We start from the raw sequence: 10,971 nt of genomic DNA on the forward strand, positions 1-10,971 counted from the left end.
TTTTTTTTATACTTCTAATCAAAAGGACAAAAGTACACAGTTCAGGCATCAGATCCAGAAATAACAGGGAGCTGTGTCTATTGCACTGAAGGTCATACCACTGGTTTTAAGGAGTGATGGATGTTGAGCAATTCTCTCTTAGTTACAGTGAGTTCATAAAAAATCTTCCTGATAGTCTGTAGAATTAGATGCTCTGTGAAATGACACTCACGGGTACCACAAATAAGTGACAACACCTACATACGTTTTTTTTTTTTCCTTCTGTTTTTGCGACACTTTTGCTGAAACGGGGCCACCCTACTACAACAGAGATGACTGCATGTTTGTCTGTGGTGCTCAATTAATTGACATCCTTTTTTAAAAAACTCAATAGCAAAGTGCTTTAACAGATACTCTGGATAATCCACAGACCTCACCACCACCTCTGAACAGTTTTAATCATCAGCCGAACATATACTGTAAAAATAAAATCATAGAGATTATACATACATAGAATGAAATCAACTATTAACATAAATGTACAGGTTTTATTTATTTTAAGGTAATTAAACTTAAAATGTCTGGTTTTCACTTAGTTCAGTTTTTAGGTTTTTTTCTTTTAACTTGAGATAGATAAATATTCTGTATGAGCACTCATTAAAAGATGTTTTAAAAGAAAAATGATCAGCATGTTAGCAGCATCAGACTTGTCATCATGCTTTGATTGAGAAGTAAAGGGATGTTTTACCTTAAAATCAAAAAATGAGCTGCTGAGTTTTCGAGGTATCAGCTGTAGAGATGTCTGCCTTGAATAAAATGGAACTAGACGGCTTGCGGTGCTCAAAAATGCCAAAAAATACATTTTAAAAACTCAACAGAGATGCAGCAAAACAATCTGGCTGGATAAATATAGCACTACATGAAAAAGGAAAAATATGAATTTTTTGATTTGAGGCTGAACTGTCGCTTAAAAACTGTACGGTATGTTGATCGTATATTGAGAACATTGAGAACAGAGATGATGGTTAGTATTGAATTCAGTCACTACGCCCTCACACTTTAAATTTTAAAACGTCACAGGGAGCAGCATTACATTACAATGTACAGATTCTGTACAGGTGCTGTTCAAGTTCAGTTAACTCAATTATTGGTTTCACAAAAAAACGAAGACTTTGAACTAATTAATCAACCTAAATTAAGTTAACTCGCATATTTAGTTCTGAAGTTTAACTTACATTTTGGAGTTAAAACAGCCCAGCATTTTTTTTACAGTGTACAAAACACTGAAAACTGACTAGCTTTGACGTCTGTGGATTATTACGTAACCGGCTCATAGTTTGCTCTGTAAAGAGATGTAGCTATTGACTTTTTGAAAAATAATTTTCAATGCTTTTAGCACCACAAACAAAATGACATTCATCTCCATTGCATTGTCGCGGCACAGTGAAAATATGTAGCTGTTGTTGTTATTAAAGTGAACTGACCCTTTAACTTCTACTGCTTTAACTCCTCCATGGTGCTACTTTTGACAATATGGTGTGCCGTTGTGACTCTTTACGTGCTGTGTGTCCATCATTTTTATGGCATATTGTCCGTAATAATATGAAAATGAAGACAAAAATATATCAAAATAAAAATAACTCAGTGGTGAAAAGTCTCACCGTTACTGTTGTGTGTTACTGGTTCATGTTACAGTATCTGTCAAACATTTAAAGCCCCTGCACTGGTAGAAAAGGTGAGAGTGACATGAAAAGTGCCCTTTTTTTCACCTGCAGTTTTTTATATCAAGAGTTGTGTTGTATTTTATCACAGCACTGCTCCTCAACCTCCATTCAGTCCTTGACTGCAGCTCTGTTTAAGATCTCCATTTCTTTACTGGTGCCCCCGCCGTTCGTCCCGGAGCGCTGTACTGAAGGCACTGTACGGTGTGAAGGCTGTATCATCTGAATCCAGAGCAGCAGTCTGCTGTCTGGAGACCGGCGTCTCCCACGAGAGTTTAATCGGTACAGAAAGTTTTGAGTTTTCCGGGGTTGTGCGTCTTCTAGGCCAGGATCAGGTTGTTCCAGGGTTCAGCTTTGGAGCTAGAAGACCCACCGTGGCCCCCAGGGGACATCTTGAGAGGAAGGGCCCCTCCTTGAGCTGCCATGTAGGCTGGCAGGGCTGAAATCTTGAGGGAAATGGTGAGAAGGCAAACCCAGGAATTTAGTCAAATGAGATCACAGAGAGGGACTTGAACCTTTTCCTGTCCTTGTCCTGAATGTGATGCAGTTTTCTTGGTTTGTTAGATTCCAGCTGAATGTATTGATACATGAGAGCCTCTTTTGTTTTCATAAATAAATGTTGTTGTACATTTCTGCAAACCGCAGATGCATTGACGCTTTAAGTTTCTTTACGTTGTTTACATTTACATTTACATTTTTCAGTTTTAAGGTCACCACTGGAGTTCTGTTTGGAAAAGAGAACTTTTTTGGCTTAAAATATCTGGTTCTCTTGCCACAAAGACAGCTGGGAAATGTCTCAACAACTCTTTTAAAACACCTGCTTTTGTTTCTAAGAGACGACTGGAAAATGCCCAGAAGTCAAGTTTAAAAAACCCAGTTTAGTCTCGCCCAGGACGGCTAGAAATGTCCCCACGCCCTGTTAAAAATGCCTGATTTTGTCACTAAAGTAATCAATCGAAACACTTGTGGTTTAACACTTGTTGACTGTCTTGCCACCATCATCCCAAAATGCTGATGATACTCTGAAACGTCTACTCTTAACATATCCATGGTTTGCAGAAATGTACAATACCAACATGTTATACTTCCGACTGGGCCACGGCTTCAAAATAAAATTTTTGGTCCATATTTTCTTTTCATATTCGACTAAAAAGGTGTCCAACCTGTGCATGTGCGCTGTGGTGTGTGTACAAGCTGTGAGTGTCCGGCTCCGTCTTTATCTGGCGAGGCTCCTCTGTGGCGGTGGAGGCACGGGGAGTGCTGCTCGGCGTGACTGGAGTCCCCTCACTGCCCGGGGTCCCTGTGGAGCACAAAAAAACTGAGGTTATTACATATTTAAAGGCAATTTACTGCTTTGACTTTTAACAGGATTTGTTTAAAATCTAATAAACTCCATAAAGTCGGGCAAAGGCTGCTTTATCTTATCAATCAGGCTGAATACAAATTTTCTCTGCTCACATTTTGTTTATCACAGATAGAATAATGGGCCGTAAGCACGTGCCGGTTTGAAGCTCACCAGTTTGGGACTTGTTGAGGTTCTTTGGTTTGCGTTTGCGGGTCTGGATCCCCTCTTTCTTCATCGCCAGGGGTCGTGGCACCTGTCAAGTCACCAAGACAAAAGAAAAACCTTTAGACAAACAGCAGACTGAAGTGAGATATGTGAAGCCATAGAAGACTGCTTCAATCTTTTCAGTGTTTGATCTTGAAGTTCTCCAAACACGTTCAGATTTTTGTACGGCATGATCTCAGAGTCATCTCAAAATGTTACTCTTGAATATAAATTGAAATGTGTTTAAACTGATCATGTTCAAGATTTCCAGTAGTATCAGAGGTGGACTTTCTCCCTCACCCCGTGGAGTTTCATGTAGAGGCCACAGGCGTTGCAAACCGGCTCTCCCTCTGCGTTTCGTCGCCACAGGGTGGTGGTGGTGGTGTGACAGTTGGTGCAGGACAGGCCCACCCTCCTCGAGGCAGACTGCGGCGTAGACAACAAAGGACAAAAAGACAAAAAGGATTTCACATTTTTGAGTTTTGGACTGTTGGTTTGAAGATGTCATATCATAGACTGAATCAGCTAATCATGAAAATGCTCTGCAGATTAATCAATAATGAAACTAATCAGTAGTGCACCTCTGCATAACACACTGTATTACGTCACTGTATGACTGTCTATGTCACCCACCAGCCGTCTTTGAGGTTTGATAAGAGGTCTGTTGATGCCGTTCATCTTGTGGTACAGTCCGCAGGCGTTACACAGGTAGTGGCCGGTACCATCCCGCCTCCAGAGGGGGGTTGACATCGCCCCACAGTTCACACACTCTCGCCCCTCAGCAAAGTCATCAAACAGGTCTGATGCAGGATGACAAAAAACACTTTTTTTAGTTTTTCTCACAGCAATCTGCTTCTGTCATGTTACATTATTAGAAACCATCATTAATATTGGTCAAGTCTGTTCACCATGCTGCCGTCTGGCAAGCAATACAGAAGTATCCACCAGACTACAGAGCTGCTTCTTTCCTCAGGCTGTGAGACTCCTGAACTCATCGTCAGATATTATATATAAATATAATATTCGATATTTTATGACCTGTTGATTAATACTCCATTTAGATAAGTTCTACTCTAATTGCAACATAAAGAGACTAAAAGTTACATTTTGTTATACAACGCTGTGTTGTAAAATACTAATTAATGAACCTTGTATCTTGAAAAACTGTAATTTTATTAGGTTCTTTTTTAAGTTCAAGGATCAAACAATGCCGGTGACTGATTGTATCTAAGCACATTTACTCAAGTACATAAGAACAAATTTAAGGTAAGTAATTTCGTCTTATGTGACTTTAAATTTTGACCTCACTACAGCACAGAGGAAAATATTGTACTTTTTACTCCACTACATTTATTTGTTCCATTCAGTCACTAGTTACTTTTCAGATTCATGTTATTTATATAAAATATTATCAACAAAGAAATAATGGTATATTATTAGCATCCTAACAGTATATAAGGTAATTAACCCATTCATGTCTTATGACTATATTTAGTATGTTATGGAAAAGCCCCACAGAATTTTTTCTATTCGAGTTGGAAACAAAACATTTGCTGTGGAAACTGTCGAGACATGTGGCTACACATAACAAAACCTTTTTTTTTTTATTTCACATATTCATCATTTCATAATTGGTACACAAAGTTTATTTTCCTTCTTTATTTAAAACAAAAAAAGCAAAAAAGAAACCCCCTAAAGTGAATTAAATAGCTAGTACTTTAAATGCTGAAATTATAAAATGCCAGTGTGGACACAATGCCTTTAAGAGCTAAAACAAGTCCTTTAACACTCTGGCTTGGGAAAATTCATTCAAAACGCCACTTTATAAATTATGAAAGCAATGCATCCTGGTTAAGTTAAAGTCGTGAAGTGTTTTGGCAGTAAGTATTACTTCCCACACATCCATTTCAAACCGAGCTCATTCTTAGAGAAATTCATTTCCAGCTGCTTTCATGCCACAAAAATTCTTTCCACCCTCAATAAACAGTTTGCTGCACTGTCAGACCCCAACAGGGTGATTATCGTCTGCAGGGTCATTTGTACACCAGCAGGAGGAGCAGACCGCCGGCCCACACAGCAGCAGCAGCCTGGAATCCCTCCTTATCTCACTGCTCCCCATGAGATAAAGAGTCGGCTGGAAATAGAGACGGAATAGAGCTCCATCATATTCAAATAGAGACTCTGTGTCTATCACGTCCATTTAGCACGACATCTGATTAATGCAATGCTCACCCTCTCATCTGGCACATAAAAGAGCATCTCAAGAGTCACTTAGACGTTAAAGGGAAGGAGACATCAATCAGCTTTTAGCAGCGACTCCAACACCACAGGTTACAATATCTATCAGACATGTGAGGCTGAGAAAAAACTTGAAGAAATGTGGCAAACTCTGACTAATTAACTGTAAAAGTCCCATTTAAATCAGATCATATCGTGTTTTTCTTCTTCAGATAGTATAAATCTCCCCTCCATCTGGTCTGTGTAACTGGTATGATGCAAGTGCAGGCCTCCTCCAAGGCCGAGAGCAAAACAAAGACAGCAGGGCGAGCTAACCTTGAGCCAGGCGGCAAATGTAGCCAACACAACTCAGCCAACACGAGACAATACGCAGGAGAAATACGGCAGCAAGCCGCGTCTATCTAAATTCAGGTTTTTATTTATTCCGCTGCATAAATGTCAGTGTGTCTTTATCAGGGGGCAGGTTAACAGCGACAGTATTGTTATTAGAGGTCAAAGGTGAAACGGGCAAACAAAGTCACGATAACGATATTATCACAATATCTGTAGAATATTTAATTTTGTTCACTGTGTGTTTTGTCTCTCTTGACATATAAATTACACTCATAATACAAGTTAGTGTGAGGAGGAGGAGGAGAGAGAGTGTCGAGCGTTCAGAAAGAACAATAACATTTAATAAATAGTGAAAAGGCAAACAGATGAACTGATAGACAGCAGAGCCACACTGCCAAACATCTGCACTGGATAATTCACAGGATATTATCAAACGTGTATTATTAATGCAATATTAATATTTCATTTTTTAATACACAGTTAATGTCAATACGTGTGTATCGCAACTCCTCTAATATATTATATACCAACAACAACAGAGGGGACTTTTTGATTGATGAAAAACACATTTACATGTACAACTAATGTACTTAACTACAACTTTAAGGTACTCGAGATTACTTGAGTATTTCCAGTTTATGCTACTTTATACTTTAAATTATTGCACTTGTTACTCAAGTTACAAATTTGATTTCACGGAAAAACAGATGGATTAAGATGTGATGCATTAATGGAAATTAAACTATCTGAAATATACATTAAAATAGTTTAAATAAAGTAGTTTAAATCAGCTCCATCAAGAGTAAAATTACATATAATAGTTTGTATATTTTTTTATATGACACTTAAACAAGCCATACTTTTACTTTGGATACTTCTTTATATGTATGTTTTGTTAATAATACATTCACTTTATTAGTATTTTCAGTACAGGAGTTTAATTTGTAATGCTGCCTGTACTTATTTATTCTTTTAGTAAAGTATTTGTGCTTTGGCTTTTGATGCTTTTTTAAATGTTTAATTCTTTCCCCTGATTTTTACCCAAATGCCGAGCGAACCGTCTTTAACTTCTAACATGTACAAACATAGAGAATATTAAACTGTCAAAGTCGTCAGTCGGCTGTTTACTTTATATTCGATGGCTGAGATAGGCGGAGGCTCCTTGTGTACGAGGGAGACACGATTAACTTTCAGTGCTGCCAGGCTCCTAACAGACTGATAACGCAGATATAGGCAAACGTCTTATAAACTGAAAAAGTGAGACTTATCCAAAACATGGATCACAAAAGGTCATGTTAAAGTTACAGGAGTTGCATAGCTGTGAAAAAGACTATTTTCCAATTTAGTTAAGATCAAATTTCAGAAAGAATGAAGTAAAGCATGTTAATAAATAACTTCTCTGTTACAAAGACCTTCTTAAGCCATTATTAGATTATAAAATAAAATTAATTGTCATGTTTTTCTGGAAAAATAACACATAAATAAAAACTTCAAGCCTTTTTAAATGATTCACAGATGTTTTACAGAAAAAACAAAGTTTCTCAGTAAAGCTGTTGCTGATATTTAATGTGATAATGACGAGTTGTGAGTGAGAACGTGTCGTCATTAATTAAAAGATCCTCATTGTGATTCATTTCACACGACAGAGACTTTCACTGACTGTCTGAACGGCCACTTCATCAAACGCTGAGATCTGATTTAATTTGCCGTGATTGTAAAACAATGAGGTGAATGAAGCCTGTTGCTGTGTTCCTCCATCAGCGAGTAAACAGCCCGTGTGAGTGTGATTGTGATGAGATGAAGAGGTCAGCGTGGATCAATGCTGTTATCTGTCACACTCTTGTACAGCTGATCTTATTCTTTCTTCATCGAACAGGAAGATCTGTCTTCGATGAGCACGTTAAGGCCGTCTTTAAGTGCTGTCGGTCAGCTCACAGGGAGCAGATATTCATAAACGAGCAAGTAATCAGCCTGTTAATCAACTTAATTTGATACTAATAACAGGCCTGAGTGATATGTCTAATAACAATCCAGCCCATCAGATTAGGTTGTAAATTACATGATAATGAAATAGGAATTTATTAATGAAAACATGAATGAGACACTTTAGATGCCCATCAGCCTGCAGCTGTCAGCGATGCACAAAATGTAGATCATTTCAGAAACACAGGTTAAATAAACACAACGCTGATTAGTGATGTCGACCATACAAGGTGCAAGTCACAGCCAACAAGACTGACAAGCTAAGCAAAATCAATCTGTTGTGATACGGTCCAGAGTGCAACCTGCAGCCTGCAGGCCAAATCCACTCCCGGCTGCAGGAACGTTGAAACTGAGGCCGACTGTGAAACTTTAAATTACTCTCAACATGAATGTTTTCAACACAAAGTGATTGTCTTTATCCTCACTGACAGAAAGGACTCGGTTTCAGTTGAGTCAAGGTAGAGATTACCCAAACACACACACACACACACACACACACACTTCAAATCAAATCCACTCTGACCTCATCATAAGGCCACAGTCAAACACAACTCATAAACTATAATCCCAATAAACTGTGTTATCAAGTGCGGTCCAGTTAAAAATTAATTTCTATCACTACAATAATTTATTTTTGAGATTCAAAATATAATAAACATGTTTATTATGTGTTAAAATGTATCTGCGTCGATGTGTGTTTGACACAGCGTGGGGTTGTCGGGCTATTAAAGGTGCAGAAAGGTCATGCTTCTAATACTAACAGGGTAATAATACAAACTCAGAAATATTTATGTGATGTAAGTCCATAAATAAATACATGAGCTGTCCTCACAGGGGAAAAGGTCCCCAGAACAATGTTTGAAGCTACAAGATGGCTACTTAGAAGGATCCTGCAAATATAAACAAAGTCACACAATATGAAATCGTATATTTTTCATATGCTGTCATGAAAATCAATCAAAGAAGATTTTTCTCCTCCCCAAAACTACATAGTGCACCTTTTAAAACAGCCAATCTGAATATTAAATGGTACATTAATTAATACTTAATCCGACCAGTTGCTTTATTTTAATTTGTTCATAAAGGAAATCATCATAAAATATAATTATGTTACTATATAAGCCTCCTTAAATAGAAATGTGAAATATGGAACCATTAATATCATTCAATGACTTTATGGTGCGTTTGCGTGTAAATGTAATTTCGAGACACATGGAAAGTAACTGTAAGAGAAAAATAAAGTACTGTAGAGAAAACGTGTGATAATTGTACAAATACAACGCAGTGATCAAACGACTCTAATCAGCTTCAACTGGCCTAACTGATGTATTTTTTAACATAAACATATATTTATTGATTTAACAAATGTGTACTTTCCACATATTATTAATTCTCGCGAGAACAAATCTATGATTGTGAAAATTAACTGCCAAAATGAGCCTTTAATCCTCCTGCATTACGGTTCTGACTCATCTCCTGTGGCTGCCATCGTTTTATAAAAATAAAAGTTAAATTTTTTTGTGGTTAATGTGTCGTTTGAATCAGATGTAACTGTTTAATTAAATTTAAAACACAGTCCTGCTTCGCTTAAATTTAACGACAGTCTATTTTTGTTCCGCAGAAATGTGATGATCAGTGACATAAGGACATTTTATTCTTTTACCTTATTACCAGAATTATTCTTATAGCTGCTTAAATGTTAAATCACACATTTAATCTCTTAATCTTAATTATTTGTTATGTCCTGATCATATATTTCAGGCCTTTTAGATTAGAGCGTGTGTGTCCTGTCAGTCAACACTGTCTTAATCTTGATGTTCTCAATCAGGAGATTATAACGGAGCAGTTTTTTATAAACGTGCCCTGCAGCCAGACTTGAATCAAAATATATTGGTGATATTATGACATATTTGTTCTGCCTTTTTTTTTTTAAATCATGCCTTAACCTTTCACCCCGTCCATGTGTGTCATTAACTGCACCTACCATTTATTAATCCCTGACAAATATGATGAAATAAAACAGACATGCTGCTCTCATTTGATATTTTTCTTCCTGTGACAGTGAAGCTGATTTTTGATTCCTTACATTTTTATTTTTAAAAGTAAAATAAGAGCAGAACATTTTCAGCATAACTTCCATTCAACATATTTAAATGCTCAAGTAATAATAATTAAATATATATATATATGGTTTTGCTGTTGCTCACCTATGTTTGGGTGCCGTGCTGCGCCTGGAGGAGCGCCGCTTTGGAGACCGTGGAGCACCGGGCTATCAAACGGGGACGCCGCCCACGTTCCACCCACGTTCGGGCTCATGTACGCCGGGTAAGGGCTGTGATACGACCCGCTGAGGCTCCGGGCGCCGTAGTGCTCCCTCCCGTTGGCGGAGATGTTTAGCGGGCTGCTGTACGAAGCCGTCTCCCTGCCCGTGGCCACCCCGGAGGACAGAGGCGGGCTGGTGGAGAAGGCGAAGCGCGGAGACACCGGGGAGTGATTGTAGGAGGGCACCGAGTCCGCGCCCGGCTGCGCCCAGGCAGAGTGGCTCGACACCGGGCTGCTCTGCTGCGACGCGCCGGGCGTCTGGAGGTAAGGCAGCGCCGGGATCATGGGGGTGACGACCCGGGTGGTGGGCACGTAAACCGGAGAGGCGCCCGCCGAGGCGTTGTGGAGAAATCCGGCCTCATAGGAGGGGGGCCCGTGGTTGGTTGTCATTATACCCTGATACATATCCTCTCCTTGAAGCTGGACATCCGTGTTGATAGAAGAGAAAGTGATACGGCTGCAGTTTACGCACAGGATCTCTGAGTATTTGCGATTAAAATACAATCCGCAGAGCTCTCTCGTCCGTTGTTAAAATCAAGATCTGCTGGTAAGAAGTCGAGCAGAGAGGGACTGCTCCAGAAAATAAAGAATAAAGTGAGAGGAGACACGAGAGAGAGGAGGAGGAGTGAGAGACTACAGCCTGTGATCAAGATCCAGCTGTTATCATCTCTCTCTCTCTCTCTCTCTCTCTCTCTCTCTCTCTCTCTCTCCCCCCCCCCTAATATGTGAGATAATGATTTTAATAAAACTTGATCATTTCACCAAAGAAGTCATCCAACCAAAGTACATGTTGTTTTCATCTTATTTTAGACATCTGGAGGTCTTTGGCTTCTTCTAATGCGAGCC

General features: G+C 38.9%; 1 protein-coding gene across 1 annotated transcript; it reads right to left on the reverse strand.

The window, feature by feature from the left end:
- Window positions 1-10,721, reverse strand: gata4 (GATA binding protein 4). Its single transcript, XM_073492696.1, has 6 exons — window positions 10,011-10,721; window positions 3,883-4,049; window positions 3,550-3,675; window positions 3,217-3,298; window positions 2,864-3,000; window positions 1-2,146 (listed from the first exon to the last, which is right to left on the reverse strand). Exons 1-6 carry the CDS (start codon window positions 10,528-10,530, stop codon window positions 2,021-2,023), a joined length of 1,158 nt encoding a protein of 385 aa, XP_073348797.1. The 5' UTR covers window positions 10,531-10,721; the 3' UTR covers window positions 1-2,020.
- Window positions 10,722-10,971: the final 250 nt, after the last annotated feature.

Source organism: Pagrus major, chromosome 22 (genome assembly GCF_040436345.1).
Source record: "Pagrus major chromosome 22, Pma_NU_1.0".
NCBI classification, from domain to species: domain Eukaryota; kingdom Metazoa; phylum Chordata; class Actinopteri; order Spariformes; family Sparidae; genus Pagrus; species Pagrus major.